We start from the raw sequence: 21,413 nt of genomic DNA, 5'->3' as shown, positions 1-21,413 counted from the left end.
CTTTTATAAACAGGAAAGCAGGTTCCAATCCCCAGAGAGAAGCATGAACTCAGCCCATAACTCAAACCCAAGCCATGCTGCTGGCGGGTTGCAGTGACCGTCCCCCTCAGGGGTGACCATGTCCCCAGAAACTCCAGCTCTTGCTTATGTCCTCAGGGAAGGAGAGCCCGCCGGTGAGTGACACCCCAGATGACAGCGATGAACCCATGCCTGTCCCTGAAGACCTCTCTACCACTTCTGGAGGCCAGCAGAGCTCCAAGAGTGAGCGCGGACTGGGTAAGTGGGCCACCCACCTCTCACTCACAGGCCATCACAGGCTCGAGGCCAGCACCCTTGTCTCTCTGCGTCCTTCCAAACACCACCATGAGGGTGTGTGAGTCCCGTCATCTGTGGTTTCCCCTCGGCCCCCATGTGAAGGGACCATGCAGTGCAGGGCGGGGCCCCGTGGTGTGAGCTCTCAGCCCCACGTGGGGTGCCGTGTGGCCAAGCTGAAGAGCATCCCCGAAGGTGGGCACGTCACTGGTCCCCTATCCTCAGAGCACTGCAGCAGTGTGCAATTTACGGATTGTACTCACAGATGGGAAATTTATCCACTTCATGTGTTATGGCAGTAGGGCTATTTATTTTCATAGCTTTGATGTAGAAGGAGCCGAACCTGGCCCTTCTGTGTCATTCCTCTCACACATTCACATACCTTTTCCACAGAAGAATGGGTATGGAGGTATTTGCAGTCTCTCCCCTGGTGAGCCTGCCCAGGCTATGGAGTCCATGGTGAAAAGTCTGAATCCACCCTCTCTAGGAAAACGGAGACCCAGAGAAGTTCAGGGAATTAGCCAGGGTCACAGAGCAGAGTCAGAAGCAGACACCATTTCTGACTAAAGACTGGTGTTTATTCCAGTATACCCTATTCTCATCAGCTAATGAGTCAGCAGTTCCTTGGAATACCTATTTTCTTTTGCATTTTATAAAGAAAAAACTGTGGAGTTGAGAGCCCCTTATTTGCAGCAAAGAGTGTCATGAGCGGTGCATAAGGGGCAATGAGATGGGACAGGCAGGAGAGATTTCATGGGATCAGCGTGTAAGACCCACAGTCGAGGAGGGCACTTGGCTAAAGTTCTGAAACTCACAAGTTATTTTCCTGTAGGACATCCTGATGTGATAACAGAGAAATGTATTTTGTATGTTTTCATGTGCCTTGGAAACCGGATAGACTCTGGGTATTTTTTTTTAAACCTAGCTATATAGTTAGCTGAACAAACGGGGATAGTGGCTAAAGTCTTCTGACGTAGATGAACCAAGAAAACAAGGACATTTCTGAATTCCTTTTCCCTGTTAGATGGTGCCTACTGTATGTGGGCAAGTAGATGAAGAGTGTGCCCTCTTTCTACACACATCCTCTCGGGGTTTCCCAAAGCTAGGACACAGAGGAGCATGCCTTGTTGTAATTGATGTATGTGTGTGTTAAGATTGTCTTCTGTTTATTGCAAGAGATACTGGTTTGTCTTTCACTTGTACTGCTGCAGTTTCCTTTCAAGACACATTTACATAAATTAAAAGATCAAATTTAAATAAAAACATAGGACAATGAGGGTGTGTATACATGATAAGGACTTAGAAATCCTCAGGGGCTGAAATGCAGAAGAAATTATGTGGATAGGTAGAGGTTAACCATTTAAATGAGCAGAGAGTGCAGACAACAGGGTTAGGACTCTGGGGTCACCATGGAGAAACTGGGGAGAACCCCCCCCCTCCCCGAAATCCCTGCAGCTGACAGCCAAGGTCACCTGGGGCGTCCAGTAGAGAACTGAAAGTCAGGCTGGTTCCTGGAGAGTGAAGAACAGTCCTCCTGGTGCAGGCAAGCAAGCTTTTGTTATCAGTGCCCTCACAGCCTCAGTATACCTCCTCTCCTGAACTTCAGGTTGTGGGAGCTCTGCGCTGGTAGGAGGTCACTGAGCCCCGGCTCCCAGGCTGCGTTCCCTGGGTGAGACCTGGTCTGGGCCCTAAAGGAACCCCTGCGGGTGTGGCTGGTGGAGCCGGGGTGAGGTGAGGGGCGGCCTGAGATCTGCGGGCTCTTCGTGCTCCCCCACCGCCATGCCACACGACGCTCACTCCTTTCCGCATCCGATGTCTAAACACTGAATTTTAGAGTTGTAAAACTTCAGACATCTGAGAGCCATCTTTCCTTGGCTTGTGAACGGCAGCTGCCATGGGGACAGGCAGGGAAACTGGTTGGCAGTAGGGGAGGGGACAGAGGAGTGATGGGTCACTCCCGGGAAAGCAGGAGGGACAGAAGCACAGATGGGGGCGGCGGGAGCGAGGAGGTTTGTGGAGGGAAAACCCCAAGACCAGAGAGCACAGAGAAGCACCAAGGAAATGGGCTGCCCTTCACACTGGGCGCTGGGCTTTAGGCACTCTGCGTCTGGTTTTGACGGGAGTCAGCCAGCTCAGGAGCGCAGTGACGGCTCCCTGGGCAGCACCGAGAGCAGGAAGTACGTTATGTTGATAGCATTGCGCTGATGGTGGTTTGGTCGTTCAGTCGTGTCCGAGTCTTGCGATCCCATGGACTATAGCCCGCCAGGCTCCTCTGTTCAGGGGATTCTCCAGGCAGGAATACTGGAGTGGGTTGCCATTTCCTTCTCCAGGGGATCTTCCTGACCCAGGGTTTGAACCCAGGTCTCCTGCATTGCAGGCAGATTGTTTACCACCAATCTTTAGCCACCAGGGAAGCCCTTGATAGCATTAGGACTTTAAAAGATGAAGGGATTAGTAGCTGAAAGGAAATGCGTATTTCATCAGCACACTGGGAAGAAGGCAAAGAACCCCGGGCCTGGGACCCACAACAGGAAGCAGGGGCCCTCCCTAAGCGGGCCCCTCCCTGCAGGGCTCCTCCCTACAGGGCAGCGGAGCAGCCTAGCGCGGAGAGAAGGGCCTCGGAAGGCGCCTGGGCCGAAGAGGGCAGGGCTGGGCGGAGGCTGGCCCTGGAGACCCTGCACCTGGGCGAGGAGGGGTGGAGTCGGGCCCCTCCCTGCCAGGTTCTTACCTCCCTCATTTCAGACTGGCCAGAGCATTGGAACTCAGCTGGGCTCACAGGATAGTCTCCCAGGTTAACAGAAAACAAGCACACAGGCTTGCTGAAGACAGCAACAAAGACAAGTAAAAATACAGTAAGAGGCAGAAAAAGGTCTCTTAAAGGTTTTTAAAGGAGCCTGTTGTAGCTTCTCTGGAGAGAAGGAAAGAGAATGAATAGAAGAGGAATTTATTAATTTAAAAAAAAAGTGATCCAGAGAATAGGCAAGCTGAAAACAGAGCCAAGAAGATGGGGAGGAATCCATTAGGAGAGGGCAAGACCAACAGAAAGACTGAGGAGCCGGCCACTCCTTGACCCAAGATCAAGTTGGGTGCTGGCTCCTCCAGTGGGAACATCAGGGAGAAATGGCGAGAGGGTAAAAGATGGTAAAATATGTGAAAGTCTTTGGTGATAATAGACCACCGGGTGTCTGTTTTAGAAAAAAATAACAAAAGATGCTTTTGAAAAACTCAGAGCCCTCACTCCCAGTCCTAGACAAGCCTGACCTCAACCAGGAGAACAGACAAGAGTAATGAACAAGTTGCTGGGAAAGAGTAGAAACCATCTCCTTAAGATGCGGAGAAGTGTCTCACTGGCGGAGGGTCGTTCTCAGAAACAAGAGTAATGGTTTTGTACCGCAAGACTTCCATCAGTGTTGAGGGAGTGCCAAGGTGAGCCTCCTGAATTAAAAAAAAAAAAGATATGGGAAACAGATGTCAAGGGAATAACCTTGTCAGGACAAGGGAGTCACCCTCTTTTGGCTCCTTTTTCTTCTGGGTCTGAATAAGAGGAAGTGAGTATCTAAAGTACAACATGAAGGATTTAAGTTAGACACAGGAGAGAACTTCCTGGCCCTGAGGGATTTAGTATTTAGTCATCAGGACAGTCTATTCAATCAGATGCTAGCTTGTTCTTCTTGAAGTGGTCTCTTTAATAATGAGAGAAATCTCACCTCTCTGAAGTGGTTGTGTATGAAACTGCTAAAAAGGAGGATGTACCCAGTGACCTCCTACGGCAACCCCCAGATTTACCCGCTCATCCATGGCAGTGCCCTCGAGAAGCGGAATATGGGTCAAGAATCTTCTGACAGCTGTGGACCAGGGGCGACTACAAGTGTCTCACGTAGAAATGATGCCAAGACTGGCATCTCACAAAATGAAAAGCTTCTTTTCTTCCTTTATTCAATATCTATAGTCTCTTTCTTCCTTCGAGCAGGGACTTTTGCCTATCACTGTTTGTTCGCCTTTTGCTTGTGTGGGAGCTTCCCTAGTGGCTCAGTTGGTAGAGAAACTGCCTGCCATGCAGGAGACCTGGATTCGATCCCCTGGAGAAGGGAAAGACTACCCACTCCAGTATTCTGGCCTGGAGAATTCCATGGACTGTATAGTCCGTGGGGTTGCAAAGAGTCGGACACGACTGAGCGGCTTTGACTTTGCTTGTGTGAGTGGCCTTGCCCGAAAATTGGGCAGGGGTCCTCTAGCTCTCTGATGCTGTCAGTGAGCACACAGTCCTGGAGTGGCGGCGGGCTGCAGGCTGGCAGACCCCAGCAGAAAATCAGGCTGTGAACAAGGCGGGGGGTGTGAGCCCTCACCCCCTTTGACTAGATGGTGGGCAGGCGGAGGGGAGGCTTACCTGGCTGGAGCACGGAGACAGCGAGAGGCCAGGGGTAGAGAAGAGAGGTTCAGGGCCGGAAAACCAAATGACATCCTGAAAGAGGTGCTTGGCAAGTTTAGGATTTAGAATGGAATCGCAGCGAAAACCCAGGGGCAGAAGCACAGCAATGCCCTGGGACCAAGAAGGAGAGATGACTGACAGGAGCCAGAGGTGGTGGTTGGGTTAGCAGAGGGCCAAAGGCTTGCGGTTGAGGAAGGCTTTCCCAAAGGCTCGGCTCTGTGCACAGTCAGGGTGACCCTGTGCAGCAGTCATTCTAATGCTGAGAGAGACTTGAGGGGTAGATGCCTCTAAATATGGGGCACTCATGTGTGTTTGTACAAGCCCCTCTATGTTCTAGAATGTTCTTCCTTCGCCTCTGCTCACTTTCATGACCTCATCTCCAAAGAGGGAGGGGGATGACAGCCAGCATTTCCTGGTGGTTTATCGTAGGCCCCGATTCCTGCAAGTCGCATCCTCCAGTGTGGGGTTTAGAGCATTCTTGAAGCTGAATTCTCACACCTCAAGTCCTTTGCTTGGAAGGCTTTGACCATGATTTGATTTACCCTGGTAGAAATAGAAAAGGGAAAAAAAGTAGAAAAAAATCTGAATTTCTTCCCTGTGGCATCCAAGAAAATGATTAAGTGTGTCTACACATAATTTTTTTTTTTTTTTTTTTGGTCCATTCACTCAAAATAAGCATTCCTTCACTCCATCGTGAGTTGCAGGACTGGAGTGTAAATTGTAAGAGGATTTATATGTTTTTCCCTGGTGATTCTGTTGCCAGATCTCTCTTAATTCTAGGCAGAACACCAAGCCAGTCCAGAGGGGAAGAGTGGATGAGGATGGGTGGAGGGCATTAATGCCTCCCTACAGCCTGGGAGTGAGAGATGCTGGAGAGACCTTTTCACGATGGAAAACCATGGGGCTTGAGTCTAATTGGAGCTGGGGCACTGGCGTCTGAGTACGGATGCTGCACCCGCTTATCTAATCAGCAGTTAGAGGAAGTCGTTTTTATCTGTGCAATGCATCTCCTCTGAACCGAGAAACCCTGCTTGAGCTCAGGAGAATTATTATCTGGCAGCATCTGAGCACTGGCTGCAGCTGAGCTCAAGCTCACTCTGATGGGATGTGTGCTGTGAGAATCTCACAGAGAAAACCACCCAGGCCCGCGCTCTGTCCAGGGTCCGGGCGTCTCAGTTTCCAGTCTTCTGAGGAACAGCTCAAAGTGTGTCATTTACATTCGTGTTCGCCTCTCTGTTGCAGTTACTTCGTCCTTTTCATAGTTGACACACTGCGCAGTGCTTTGGGAGCCAAACCCAGAAGAGACGAAAGTCCTCATTTTCCTCAATTTCCCAAAACATGAGACATGGCATCAGAGGAAAATCATTTTGCCTACTCTCAAAGTCTTCTAAGTTTTGAAAAGAGGGGCTCTTATGATGTAACAGTTTCGTGGCTGCCCATTTAAAACTAAATGTTAAGTTTTTTCTGACCTCAGTTTTGTAGGTCGATGCCAAACATTTGGAAATCATGGTCTTTGCAGACCATTAGGACACGTTGGTACATTAAACTAAACTGGAGACTGTGCTGTGTGGGATACCATCCTGTCCTGGGTTTTGGTATAGAAGGCGGGGCCAGATGGCAGAGGCTTAGGAATCTTCTTGGGGGAAAACTGAAACTGGAGTGTGTTGTGTGTAATGCCTGTAGTGTGTGTGTGTGTGTGTGTCCTGAGTGGCAGTTGACAAGACCCCACAGTTGGTCACTCTGGAGCATCTCTCTGCTGGGACCCGGTTGCAGGGACTCTGTCCCTGGCTCTGCTGCCCCCTTGCCTCCTTGCCCATTGCTGTCACATAGGGCGAGCGCTGCAGGGTGAGGCAGGCTGCGAGATGGAGGGCATCCGTGTGGCTGCTGTGGGTGGCACCATCATTTGCATCAGGTGAGTTCCCTGGGAGGCACCCTGGGGATCTGGAGATGGGCTGGCCAGGTGCTGGTGTCACCTCCTGGCTGGTGACTTCAGGGAGAAGCACCGAGGTAGTGACCTCACAGACGCCTGAAATTCCCAAGAAAGAAGGCAAAGGCAGGGAGCAGCGCACGATCAGCGTGGCAAGACAGAAGAGTGTCAGGGTCCTTCCCAGCGGCGGGAGAGACTGGGGTGCAAGGGGAGGCCTGGCTGGAGGACGGAGGGGTCGTGGAGCCCCCACTGAAGTGAGGGCGGGCCCGCCAGAAGGTCGGGGATGAGGGGTCACACACTGCCCTATTTTGTCCTGTGAGGGCCGCTGTGTCCTTGCCTGCTTGTCCTTGGAGGTCAGTGACCATAGGGCTGGGAGTTGTCAAGGCATGTGCCCCCCCAAGCAGACCCTGCTGGAGGTCAGGCTGCCCTGGGCCCTGCCCTGCAGGCACCTCCCCCATAGAGGTCACTGTAGGGTTTGGGACCATACCGCTTAAGTTGACTTTGTGCTTTGTTTGGACTTGAGTTACTCTAACTCTTAGGAAATGAAGAAATTCCATTCAAAAGGAGTAATATTGACCGAGTCCTTCTCCCTGGCAGGCTGATGCAGCTGCTGCCTTGAAGAGCTGAGCAGTTAAAGCTTGCAGCCCAGTGACCATAAGGCACTGCATAGTATGTGCATGGGACTTCAGGGTTCCTCCATAGAAAGTACAAAGGCTGGTTCCCAGCTGGGCTGTGGGGGGCTGATGGGGAGACTCGGGGAGCTGAAGGTCTCACGGGGGCGAGGAGGTGAGTCATGTTTGACCTTAGGAAATGGTGGTAGGTTGGCGAAGGGGAAGGGGTGGGCACAGTCCCAGCAAGGCCCCTGGGTTCTGAGAGGGGGCTGTGGGCTTCAGAGGGACCCTGCAAAGTGTTTCCTCCGAACCTGAGGGCTGGAGTGACCATCGGGGACAGCACACAGCGTGTGTCCACGTGGCATGGGCATGTGAGGGAAGTGGCTAGGGCTGCCCCGTGGCAGTCAGGGTGGCAGCAATTCTCTTGAAACAGCGTGGGAAATGGGCACAGAGTTGGGAGTTGGGGTGGACTTGAAGTTCATTGACAGTTTGTGGCCAGTCCAGCTCCGCTGAGGGGTGCTGCACTCTGGGGCCTGGGGAGTAAATATGTAAGACTGTCTGAGAGAGAGAGCAAGGGAGGAGGCCGAGGCTGCGCCGTTTGACTCAGATGAAATTCCTGGGAAGAAGTGTGGCATGGAAGTCCCCGGGAGGGAGGAAGACTTTAAGGAAGAGGGGGAGAGGTAGCACCAGTGATGAAGAACCAGCCTGCCAGTGCAGGAGACCCAGGTTCAATGCCTGGGTTGGGAAAATCCCCTAGAGAAGGAAATGGCCACCCACTCTGGCATTCTTGCCCGGGAAATCCCATGGACAGAGGAGCCTGGGGGGCTACAGTCCATGGGGTCACAAAGAGCTAGACAAAGCTGACCAAGTGAGCAAGCATGCATGGGAAAGTGGAAGAGGGGCTGGGAAGGGGCTTCAGGAGGATGGAGCTTCCCCATGGCAGCTGGGCAGGGGTGGAGGCCCAGGTCAGAATGTAGAGGGGCGGGAGGGGCCAAGGGCTCGGGCAGCCCTGCGGATGTAAGAATGCCAGGAGGAGAGCTGGCAGCAGCCCTGGAGAACACTCAGGAGGCCTGTGTGAGACAAGGGGGAGTTTAAGTCTGTTAGAAGGTGGGTAGGATGGAGCAAGAGGAGAGAAAGAGCTAGAATGTTACCGCCCAAGTGGTGTCCCCAGGGAGGGAGGACCAGACGTGCAGGAGCTGGGCTGGGGGCTCTGCCTCAGCCTGCCCACACCCCGGGGACCCTGAGACTGTCCCTCCTGGATTCAGTCTCCATTTGGGAGCCCCACATGAGAGGGGCTGTCCCTGACCTCCCACTCCTCACCTGGCCCCGCTTACAGGGAAAGCATGCCTCTGGGGTCTGTTCACTGCCTCCTCGGCATCCAGTAGGTGTCTGAGATGTGTGGACCGAAGGAATGGGATGGTGGCCCTGCTTTCTCGGGGGAGGGCGAGCAGGACAGTAGAGAGAGCTCTTAAATTAAGGTGAGGGAGAGGAATGTAAGGCTGTATCTGAATTTAAGGTTTGTCCCGTGGATTATTTTAGGCCCTTTTCTCAAGGGGGGCCATTGGTATTTGGGGCCCAGAGGCTTTTCCAGGCTGAGACTACCCCCAGGTGCTACTGAGCAAGTTTTATGACACCCCAACTCATCACGCTGCCCTACATCTTCAAGTTTCTCAGCTGAGAACAATTTGTCCCTGAGAACACAGTCATCCTCACATGGCTCCATGTGTCCATTCGCACGAACTTCACAGCCAGATGGGTGTTTTGTGGCTGATTGTTTAAGATATTTTTAATAGTCAGTGGGGGCTTTCCAGGTGGACTGGTGGTGAAGAATCCGCCAGCCAGTGCAGGAGGCACAAGAGACTTGGGTTCAATCCCTGGGTTGGGAAGATCCCTTGGAATAGAAAATAGCAACCCCCTCCAGTATCCTTGCCTGGAAAATTCCACAGACAGAGGAACCTGGTGGGCTACAGTCCACGAGATCGCAGAGAGTCAAGCATGACCAAGCACACACACACAATGGAGTCAATACTGTTCCAAAACTCACAGTAGTCTTTTCCAAAAGGGAATAGCGTGTAGAAAAACGGGGCCCCAGAGAGGCTGGAACAGCCGAGCCTGGCATTTCCAACCACGCTTCTAGCTTTCATTTTGTGTCTCCAGAGGAGCAGGTGAACTCAGCAAAGCTGCTAATTTTTACAAAGAGAAAGCGACGATCATCTTATCTCCATCTCTTCTGACAACCTAAATTCAGGATCACATTGTACCTAGTTGGTTTACCAAGGGAAGCAACAACAGATTCTTATCTGCGGGAGTAGAGAGATCAACAGTTCTCGGGTTTCTGGTCCCAGTTTTATTCTCCACTTTGTTCCATCTGTGCTGAAAGCATAGTTAGCTCTGGGTGTAAAGCAACCAACCGACATTTCGTTAACTTTCCTTCTACATGGGGTTTCAGAAAGAAATGGAAAAAAAAAAAAAAAACACTTTTGAGCTGTGGTTGCCAGTTGCCACCTGTCCTGTCTGGTTAGGACATTTCTGATTTGGGAAGTGTAAATATAACCCAGAAAAAAAAAAAAAAAAAGCTTCCCCTCCTTTTATGCAAAAGTAGAAAGGCTTAAGCACAGTGAGCCCTAACCATTGCCCTGTGAAGTTTCCACAGCACCAGGCTGATGAGATGAGAACACTTGCTCGGTGGAGCCAGGCCCCAGGAAGCTGCCTTCCTGGCTCCTACAGCCTGGGGCGGGGTTGAAGCCGAGCCACTGTAGCCTCCAGATAAGCCCAGCGCCCTGCAAGGTCTTAGCAGGAACTACAGTTCACACGTTACTGCATAGCCAGCTGCTCAGAATTTTAAGCCCTTTGCCTCCTAGGACTGGGGGGGAACAGGAGCTTACAGGCAGCTCGGAGATTGTGTTCAGGTTCTCAGGCTGCAGCTGGAACTGCCAGGACTGGGGGAACAGGAGCTCACAGGCAGCTCGGAGACTGTGTTCAGGTTCTCAGGCTGGAGCCGGAACTGCCAGGACTGGGGGAACAGGAGCTCACAGGCAGCTCGGAGATTGTGTTCAGGTTCTCAGGCTGCAGCTGGAACTGCCAGGACTGGGGGAACAGGAGCTCACAGGCAGCTCGGAGACTGTGTTCAGGTTCCCAAGCTGCAGCCGGAACTGCCAGGACTGGGGGAACAGGAGCTCACAGGCAGCTCGGAGATTGTGTTCAGGTTCTCAGGCTGGAGCCTGAGAGCTGTGCTCTTGTTATCTGTTGGTAGCTGAAGGACTACTGCGGTTGGAAGATTTACACTTGAGAAATGGGCAAACACTACAAACTAGGAGTTTGGGTTTTGTTTCTTCCTGAGAGCTGGTTTACCTGTACACAGGGGCTAATCTACGGTTGTGATGTCTTGACAGCACCGGTGGAGAGCAGGAATTTTCTTGCTGATGGGGGTATGGATGTGTCTGTTTTTGTACAGGGTATTAGGGAAGACCCAGCCTGTCAGGAGACCAGGGTCACTGAGGGGTACATGCTTGTCCAGCATGACTTGATTCCATGTGACGCTTTGCTGTTGGTGTCACACACTAGAAATGTCACAGCAACTCTATTCTCTGTATTAACAAGCAGAATGCTGCCTTAGCAATTTAGTTTTGTTGCTGCGGGGAGTGCGATTAGAAAGGATTCTGTATCTTATTTATGACAGAGCATTATTATTATTATTATTATTATTGCCCTTATTTTGGTTTGAAGAACTGTAAACGCAATGGGAGACTTGTCTGCACCCCATCGATTGGTCTCTAAATTACAGTGACTTTTGCAGGAAAGCATTGGCCTCAGGCTCTCCTACAAAACACATGGGACTCCATCTTCTCTAAAAGAGTTTTGTATTGAGCTCCATGGATGAAAGACAACTCTGAGATGTGGGCACAGATGTGGCAGGAGACCTCGTCAGTGGTCCCTAAGTTGTGGCTTCTTTGGGACATTTCCTCAGCAAGGGCCCGGTAGTGTGAGTGGCCCAGGGAGCAATCAGAAAGCTGATCACAGCTGGAAGACCAGAGAGGCACTCTCCAGCATCCGTGCCCCGAAGCACCTGACCGAGACAGCAGCTAGATTAATGCAGGAGTCTTGGTGGCTTAGTGGTAAAGGATCTCCCTGCCAGTGCAGGAGACAGGGGTTCAATTCCTAGGTCGCAAAGACTCCCTGGAGGAGGAAATGACAACCCACTCCAGAATTCTTGCCTGGGAAATCACGTGGAGAGAGGAGCCTGGCGGGCTAGAGTCCATGGGGTCGCCAAGAGTCAGACACCGCTGAGCAACTCAACAGCAGCAGCTTGGTGTCCTCCGTTCAGGAGTGAGTTGAGCAGCAGGGATCTTTGGGCAGGTCCAGGGCGTGTCTCTGCGAGGCCGCCTGCCAGGAGAGAACTTCCCCTGCAGGGGATGTGGCTGCAGGCTGCTGATTTCCACTGAAATCACCAGGGCCTGATTCCGGTGAAGCCCTGAACGTCCGGTGTCCTCCCCGCGGGGCGGGTTGCGATGGACGGAGGCCTGCAGCCCACGGCCCCGCTGCGCTGACAGAGCTCCTGGGGCAGGCGGCCACGCTCCTTTTCAGAGTGAAGGACTGCCACACTAGAGGTGAAAGCCTGCTGAAATGAGAAAAGGACTTTTATGACAGCCTTGCAGGCAGCTCTGTGATTATTTTTATTATTATTCTTGGAATCCAGCAGCAATTTCCTGCCTTCTTAATATCTCCAAGTCTCTCCAGTTAAACACAGTAACGGTAAAAATATGACTTCGCCAATACTCCCCCAGCACTTCTGATGTCCTTTTTCTCCCCATCATGTGAAATGATGACGATTAACCATTGTCCGGTATAGAGAGCACTTTGGTAACTTTAGCATTACGGTTCAAGCGGTCTTTGGCAAAATTCATGTTCAGTCGACAACGCTGTGGTTTTAAGTGAAGTGGTTTTCATTCTGAGATGAAAACAGAGTGAGGTTGTTATGCTCAGCACTGCACTTACAGTTTTAAAAAGGACTATTACTACAAATACGTGGACTCAGGGCTGATTTTTATACCTGAAGCTGGAGCTGCTGGTGTTAACAGTTCTGTTAAGCGTTTGTATTTGTTCATTTGTGTGGCTTTCCCATTTCAGTAACTTTTTATTTTTTTGTAATTACTGATGGAGTGTCTCCTAACAACACATCCTTAAAAGCAGCCTGCCCTGTGCATGGACACACACGCACACTCTCTGCAGTATATGAGAAAGTGTCCTCCCAGGCAGCTGGGCTCCAAGCCTCCTGAGACACAGTGACCTTGAACAGTCCTTGGGTGGGGAAAGATTTCATGGATGAATGACAGCCAGCATTTCTGGAACATATTTGTGAAATCTGGGAATCCCCTACTCTAGAGTCCATGGAATATAATGAGACACATGTAGGTAATTCTCAATTTTCTAGGAGTCACATTATAAAAGAAAAATGGTACAGGTGGAACACATTTTCATATATTTTATTTAACCAAGTGTGCCCCAAATTTTGTTGTTTAAACATGCACTTAATATAGACAATCAGTGACTATTTTACCCTTTTTTTTTGTACTGAGTGTTTGAACCCCTGTATGTATTTGAGGCTAACAGCACATCTCAGTTTGAATCACCCACATTTCAAGGCTCAGAAGCCTCCTGTGTCTAGGGGCTACCTGGTGGTTCAGATGGTAAAGAATCTGCCTGCAATGCAGGAGACCCGGGTTCAATCCCTGGGTCAGAGAGCTCCCACTCCAGTTTTCTTGCCTAGAGAATCCCATGGACGGAGGAGCAGCCTGGTGGGTCACAGTCCATGGGGTCACGAAGAGTTGGACACGACTGATCGACTTTCACTTTCACATACTTTTCAGAAGTGTGTCATTATATGATAGCAAATGTTTTAAAATTAATTCTTGCAGAAATGAAGCCCTAGACTAGTTATTCATCCGCTTTCTAAAGTAGTCTTTAACTCAGTTTTATCTTCAAAACATTTTCTCAATTGTCATCACAAAGGAATTGCAAATTTTATATTTTAGTTCTTCTGATTTTGGCCACATTTGATTTAGGGAAAATCTAGGTCCAGTTCAATTTTTTACATCATTTGAATTTATTTGATGTAGTTTGGTTTCAACCATAGATTTTGTAAGTGTTTGATTAAACATGTAAAACAAAACAGTTTTCCAAAGCATAGAGGCTAAATTAAACACAGGAATGTATTACTTTCTTAGTTTTAGTTTTCATCCATTCGTTTTATTCTCATACACTTTTTATGGTCACTCGGGCGGTGGGAAATCCCTTTTAATTTTTTGAAGCAAGGCTATTGCTTTCTAGATGGAAAGGACATCCCACAAGAGTGCCGATGAGACCGGCACCACGTGAACTGACCTCCAAAAATGGGCAGCATCACTTGTTTGCCAAAATCGTGGAGAAGGAAGCTTCTTGATAGCTTCCTAGGACTAACATATATACACTACCATGTGTAAAGCAGACAGCTAGTGGGAAGCTGCTGTATAACACAGGGATCTCTGCAAACTGTCCTGAAACGACCTAGAGGGTGGGGATGGCGGAAGGGAAATCCAAGAGGGAAGGGATATATGTATACATATAGCTGATTGACTTCTTAGTACTGTAGAAATAATGCAACATTGTACAGCAGTTGTACTCCATGGGGGGGAAAAATGCTGCTACACTGTGCTGAAGCAATGGGGCAGAGGTGGTAAAGCAGAGGCTTTTTTTTTTCCCCACTGTAATAGGGGAAAGGGAAGCAGCCAGCTGCCTCTGCTGCACCCTGAGAAAACAAGCCTGGGGTGTCACCTCAGCACCACGTTCTGATGCCCCTGCCTGAGGCACCCTGGCACCCAGCCAGGCTAAGCTTTTCACAAGCCAGACCCCAGCCTTCCTGTGCAGGGACGCCTCGTGCCCACTTACTGGCACGCGGCTTGTGCTTCGGGAGACAGCGGGGCCTGTGTGGCTGCAAAGCTTCCTGAGCTCAGCGCCATCCAGGGAGCCACAGGCAGCACTGTGGCTTCGATCGTGCTGACGCTCCTCGTTGCCGCTTTCTTTCTCTCCTCCTGAATTTCTTTCCTTCTCTCTCTCTCTTTTTTCCTTTCCTTTTTCCTTTCTCTCTCTTTCTTTGTTTTCCTCCCTCCTCCACTGCCTCTCCTCACCTCCTTCCTTCCCTTCCTTCCTTTTCTCCCTCCCCCCTTCCTTCTTTCCTACCTGCGTTTTTTTCCTTCTTTACTTTTTATATTGAAACAGTTTCAGAGTGTGAGGAATAGTAGCAGCCTTTAGTTCAGGAACAAGCTGTCATAGGAGGCCTCAATGAGAGGCTGCCCCAGTGCCCTTAGGTGCCACCCACCTGTGTAATGGGTAACCTCACTTAACAGTATGGTTGGCAGCAAGGGAAAGACCCAGAGCCGCCCAAGTCCACGGTCACTAGCTCTTGCTTTTTGCTGCTTGTTAAATGGAACAGACAGGGGCTATCTGGTTCATGATTTTGTGACAAGAGCTACATCTTTGTGCAAAAGGGTTGTACAAGGGAAAAAATCACCGTGAGGAAAGTTTGCCATCTGGAACCAAAGAGAACACCTTTCCCAGGTGTGCTGGGAGAGATGCTAGTGTGCAGGATGGTACACCTGAGAGAAGGCAGCCAGGACTTGTCCTTGAGGGATCCAGACACTTACATCACTCACACATGCCTTGCAGCTTCTCTGCTGGCATCCCCTGCCGAGCCCCAAGATGTACTTCTGAATATTTGAGGGAGACTTTCTTTTTTCCTTTAGAAATAGTTAAAAGTCCATCTGGAGCCTTAGACCTTGGTGTGAAAATGTTGAATTCATCTGGGAAGTGCTATTGTTTGGTTCAAAAACAAGGTTTAATTGTAACATAGTGAGAAGTGCTTTCTGGGTTGACTGGTAAGTCCACCCTGAGAAATCACCCCTGGGAGATGACGAGCCAGCGTGCTGTAGGATCTGAGGCGGAGCACCCTGCCTGCCCTGCCTTCAGCGGCAGGTGCACTCGGTCAGATCTTCTCCTGGTTCATTCTGTGTACAGTGGTGTTTCAAACAGTCTTTAACTTCTTACCTGGCTTGGGAAAGATGACCCGTCTGTTTGCTTCGCGCAGCTCCTCATGCCTGTGGTATGGACAGGCCACATCCTTTGTTATTCTAAGTTAATCTCTTTGTCCCTCCTGGTGAGTCCCTGATGAAGCCCTGTGGAGCCTGTCTCCCTCCTTCTCCTTCCAAGTAGGTGCCATAAGGACCCATCACCCACATCTCAGCTCTGTATGCACTGTGCTCAAGGAAACGTGTTTCCCGACTTCCACACTATGTGCGTTCACCTGAGCGCACATGCCTGCCTCTGCGCCACCAGTACCACAAGTGCAAAACCAGCATGCGGATGTCGTGAGGCACGTGCCCGGGTGACGGACCCCCCGAGGGCGCCGGGAGTCCTGTGCCTGGGCGCCGCATCCAGCTGGAAGGAAGGGTCCTTGCAGGCTGCACCTCTCCCACTTCTTCAGCTTCTTCTCCAGCCTGAAACACAGTATGAGGTAAAGCAAACCATAATGAGCAGCCCGCCACTGGGAAGTACCCAAGTACAGTGTATTGTGAAAACCCTCTTTATTGTGTCTGTTCCTGAGACTGGCTGTAGAAATAGAAAATCATCTCAGTTGAAAGTTTGGAATAAATAATTTAAGTATTGAAGGAAAATAATGAACACTAATGGGAAGGAAGCCATGCTTAACACGGCCGAGGGGAAATATCTATAAAATGTGTCATCTAAATTTTTAAATAAAATATATATGGGAAGAAAATGGGAAATGAGTATTTTCACTTTTGCTGTGTAGTTAGGATTTATTTTGCTGCCCAGAGCCTGAAGGTCACTCCCTCTGAACTTCTCCCAACCTTTAGGGAGACAAGGAATCCAAATTAACAGCATCCTGGGATCTCAGAAATTATCAATGTATCTTATGTGGAAGTGCCACCTTTTAAAATGTTTACCGGCATAGACTATGGGTTCGTTTGATTCTCTTCAGTCTTGAAAATTGAAAAGCAGTCCGATGGCTTATTGACACGTTACTGAAAACCATATCTTCAGAGTGCATCTCTGCATCTAGGCAAGCTGCTAGACTAGCTGTAGTGGGAGGTCAAAGCCTGTGAGAAGTGGTGTCCACAGGGGTTCAGTGGATGGCAGGGACCTACAGGGTCCCTGGTAGGTTTGTGGCTAAATGACCAGCCTCAGTTCTAAGTGGTGTCAGCATTCCAGGGTGCAAGGGAGCAGGCTGGAGGTGGGATTAACAGAGGATCAGTTGAGGAGACAGATGCTTGTAACATACTTGCTCTGTCCTAGCACGCTGCTAGGCAAAGGGTGACCAAGAAAGGTGAGATTCTGGGGCCCAAAGCAAGAGAAAGGATGCTGCCGAGCAGAGAGAGAAAAATAGTAAAAAGGGAAAAGATAGAAATAAAATAGACGACAAACTGTCTTCTTGTCCAGCAGACAATTCTGCCTGGTTATAAACCTCAGCTGCCTAGACATGAAAACATTTAGCCCGATGCGTTGAAGATCATGGCAGCTCCTGTTGACGGCACTGCCCGCAATATGACTGTTCCCCAGGGGAGAAGGTGAATGAGCATGCCCGTCTGCACGTTGTTGCAGCCAGGACAGTTTAGAAAGCTCCTGAGGCCGACACCATCCCCCACCACAGCACCCACAGAACCAGCCATGCACACAGCTTGTTTTCTCTGTGCTCGGAGGCTGCATTTGGATGGGTTCCCAACCCTCTAAAGCACTCCAGACCAGGACCCCTGAGCAGCCTTGAGCCCAAGACTCTGCAGCCTTAATAGGGAGTAGCCAGCCTGTTTGGACATCTTATGAGACAGCCTGCTTGACGTTTAGAGAGGCCCTGAACATTAGAAAAGACTCAAAAGAATCTTCTGTCCAGAGCCAACTCTGCAGCTGTCTGCTATAGCCATACTTTTTCCTAAGCATGGGAACCCCTCCAATCATGGAGACAGTAAGTAGACCAGGCCCTCTCAGCATCCCCTTTTCCTGGCCAACAGGTCCTGGTTCCTTCCGAGTGTGATGAAATAAACACAGTCCTATATTTGCGCTCCATCTCCCCACTACTCTCACGGTCCCCGGGCATCTGCCCTGTGCCCAAGCCTCCTGAAACCCAGCACTGAAGGACCTTGCTGGCCTTGGTCCAGGATGCAGGTGAGAGAGAAAGCCCAGTCCATGCTGGGATGTCCAGATCTGTCTCTGCCCTTGGAGTGCGCGGGAAGACCGCATGATAAAGCCAGATTTGTAACCACATAGGACTCTCCACTGTTAGTTTATAAACGCATGGGCATCAAACGTATCTTCCGTGCTTTTGGACTTTAATGTTCTAGTTCTTAAGGGCAGGGAGCCAGTGTGATTAAGGTCTTCCTTGCTTTGGCATGGACCCCTCCTGGATGCACTGTAGGGTCAGCAGAGGCCCAGGTTCAGGGCCAACTAAGAACTCAGCATCAGTTTCTCAGAACAGTTCTGAAGAATGTCTCCCTCCTGTTGCACCTACGCCTTTGGTGTTTGGAGTCTCACGCGCTGCTGGGTGCAGTGCGTTTCCCTGCAACCTGTCAGTGTCCTTCTGGAAGTGCTGTGGGTGCCTCCTGCAAGAACAGTGCTTAAGAAGAGGGTGTTTCCCTTGACACATTGGTTCCACAGCAACTTTGTGAGATGTCTGCTGAAAACATAGCCTTTATAAAAAAAAGAAAATTTCAGATAATCTAGTACTGTTTTTTAAAAGATGAAACTAACATACATGTGCTGCTAAGGACTCAACTGTGTCTGATCCCTGGTTCTCTTAGCACCCCTGGCCTTGCTGTCAGGAAAAGCTGGTACAAAAGTGTGCAGCTCATGATCGTTTGTTAGCAAACCAGGCCTAAGGTCAAAGTCCTGCTTTTAAGCCAGAATTTCCAAATTTCTGAAGAGGAGCAAAGGGCACACTGTGCATCAAAGCAGAAGCAGAAAAATATGCCATTGTTCGTACGGGCACATTCCCTCCATCCTATTTGATTCTAGGTAAAGCTAGACTTGCAAACAGCTGTGTCTATCAGAGCATTCATTGGGTCTAAGTTTTACTTTTGCAAATGGAAACGTTATCTTAGAACAAATTGGTCCGTTCCTTCGATCCAGAATCCGCCACAGCTCAGTTGAAGGGTCTGGTGTCCTGCCCCGTGATTCTGTGAGTCTCACGTGCAGGTGGCACAGAATAGAGACAGGAAGATTTCTCAGAAAGTTTTAAGTGAAAGGAAAATCGGGGAGAAAGAGTTGCTTGACAACACTTGTCCTCTCAGTGATGGTTTGCGCAGTCCTCGCGGCGTTGCTGCTGGGATCGGACTCCTGGTCCTTTGGGTCAGGAAGGCTCCCATTCTAAGACATCAGAGAGACAGGGGGAGTCTGGACGGAAGGTGGGATGCTTTACTGTCATCAGAGGATAAATTCAACCCATTCCTTCATTTAAGAATGAAGAAAATGCCAAGATTTCCCTGTGAGGTGCCAGAGGCACTTCCGGGAGAATTCCCTTCAGAGGGACACACCTGTTGATGCCCGTCAGTTGACTATACCTTGCAAATTGTCGAATAGGAAAAGACGCTCATTTGTTGAGTCTGCCAGGAAAATTTAATTCTTCTTTTAGTATCGTGTTGTATTTGTGTGTCTGGCTGCCCTGAGTCCTGGTTGCGGCACACAGGATGCGCATTGTGTCGTGCGGGGCCTTTCATTGTATGGCGCGGGCTTCTCTCTAGTCGTGGCGTGGGGCTTAGTTGCCCCGCAGCGTGTAGGCTCTCAGTGCCCCAGCCAGGGACCAAACCCATGTCCCCCGCGTTGCACGGTGGATCCCTAGACCTGGGCCACCAAGGAAGTCCCCAAATTTCATTCTTTGAAGTCTTCCAGAGCTGCCTCTGGAAATGACAGGCCTGACGTTTCAGAGTCCACGGAAAAAGCATGTGCTTCCTACAGGAAACAGAAAAAGAAGGGGCAGGGTGGCTGATGAGTGATTACAGGAGATGTCTCACAACTGACTGTTGGCAAACGTTCTCGCCTCAAAAAAAAAAAAAAAAGGAGTGGGGTATGTACACGAGAAGCAGATATTTTTGGCACATTCTTTGAGCTGAAACACCTCTGTGAGGGGCTGCTTCCTCACTACTATGGCACCAAGGTTGGAACTAGAACGAGGTGGCTCTGAAACCGTGGGTGGCAGTGAGACCAGCTGGAGAGGACCCGGCCTCCTGCGTAAGGAGCCGGCCGCCCTGTTGGTTCAGATAGGCCCGCGCCCGGTGTGACCAAAGCAGGCAGTTCCTCCAAAGGCACACCAAGGGAAACGTAAAGAAAGCACTTCTTGAGATGGTGCCAAAGAATGTCAGTAAGTGGACTGCTGTCTTGCACATCATGCCCGCTCACTCCATGAAACACCCCGGGTCAAGCCCTGCAAGACCTTGCTCTTGGATGATGCACCGTCATTGGAGGGAGATGGAGGGAGCATCGTGGAGACAGGTGGGCAGGTGGGCCTCATGCGGTTTTACAGATGAGAGTGTTCCCAGCACCTGCCCAGACCCTAACACCGCTTAGTAGGGTGGTTGGTACGTGCAGTCTCCACCTTCGGTAGGTAGTTGGTTATGCAGTTAATGAGGTTAATTAACTGATCTTCAGATCAGACAACCCATGTGAACCCAAGTTTGTTGATTTTAAGTCTTTTCATTCTTTCAACTTTCACCATATGTTTTATTTTACATTTTTAAGCCTGCATGTTTATGATATTCAGAACACAAGCATTAGCTGCATGACATTAAACAGTACTGTCTTAGGTTCTCAGTGGGATTGAGCTGGTGGGAGGAAGTGGTCCTGATTGCTGTGCTGCAGCCGGCGTCTTGCTTCCCTGCAGAGGGAAGAAGATGAGGATGGCGACTCGGGCTGCGGGAGGGTGCGGAACACATGCAGTGCTGCCGGAGCCAGGAAACCCCGCAGCAGGCCAGGAGGGGGGCCGTCTGTGAAGAGAAGAGTGCAGGACATGACATACACGCTGTCCCTTCAAGAAGGGGAGCTTGATGGGAGAGGGGATCAGGTCGGGGGCAGACCCGTGGGCTGAGGAAGCAGCGCTGCGGCTGTGGTGTCCGCGTGGGCCGAGGGCAATCTTGATCTGAACCTCAGAGGAGGCGCACGGAAATGTATTCCCTGGGCAGACACAGTTATGGTGATACCTGCTGGGCTCGGTGTGGGGTCACTGGCTTAGCTTGGTCCCCAAATGATTGCAAATTTGGATCTTTTATTCCATTGCCTTTCACCAAGAGATCTCGTAGCCCGGATCACCCTAATTAAAACCCTATCAATTCAAGGCATTCATTCTTCTGTGTTCATGTTGTTGAAGCTGTGAGAAAGGAGTTGTGGGCAGCTTGGGACCCCCCACCCCCGACCGCCACCGTGCAGTTTGAGTCAACGCTTTGGAAACCAGACAACTTATCTTATCTCTCAGATTTATCCAGAAAGCTGTCAGTTTGAGAATACCAAAGTTAGGAATGAGAACCCATGTGAGAAACCCCCACGGTCATTTCCTGAGAAATGACCCCCAACTCGGACGGAGGTGTCAGAGCAGAGCTTACTGGGTGCAGTGGCAGTGAGGAGGGGGTGGCCCTGGGTGGGCCCTGTGGATGGGCGAGCCTGGGTGTGGCTCACCGTCACCATGGCAACTGCTGGCTTTAAGGCAGTTCCTCCCTCCTCCTCCGTTCCCCCGACACCAAGCGCCTGGCACTGCTGCCCTTGGCTCCAGAGGGCACGGTGGGAAATTCTGGGACATGGAAGCCCCTTTAAGGGGTCCCAGTGGTTGTGGCCACGCTGTGTTCCTCAGGAAGGCAGCACAGAGCTCTTCCTTTCCCTGTTGCCACCTCCATGGGTTTTCCCGATGTGGACGCCAGTCGACTCTCGGGGCCCATTTGGAAATTGAGTGAGCTGAGCAGGTCAGCCAGGTAAAGTCTCTGAACCCATCGTAACCCAGGCTGTGGTCCATCCTGCGACCTCGAGACAGCGCGCAGGTGATTCTGCAGGTGGGGAGAGACCCGCCCAGGATGTGGAGGCAGACGAATGAATGGGAGGAGGATTCTGAGTG

The 21,413-nt window shown here is 50.5% G+C and overlaps 1 protein-coding gene across 1 annotated transcript in view; it reads left to right on the top strand.

Moving 5' to 3' along the window:
* IKZF1 (IKAROS family zinc finger 1) overlaps window positions 1–21,413 on the top strand; it is an 80,854-nt gene that overhangs the window by 9,039 nt on the left and 50,402 nt on the right. Inside the window, exon 2 of the mRNA XM_052638620.1 lies at window positions 157–276. Within this exon, the coding sequence (XP_052494580.1) occupies window positions 157–276 (120 nt within the window). The remainder of the gene's footprint in view (window positions 1–156; window positions 277–21,413) is intronic.

This window comes from Budorcas taxicolor, chromosome 4 (genome assembly GCF_023091745.1).
Source record: "Budorcas taxicolor isolate Tak-1 chromosome 4, Takin1.1, whole genome shotgun sequence".
NCBI lineage: Eukaryota > Metazoa > Chordata > Mammalia > Artiodactyla > Bovidae > Budorcas > Budorcas taxicolor.
This window is presented reverse-complemented; position numbering and strand designations above follow the sequence as displayed.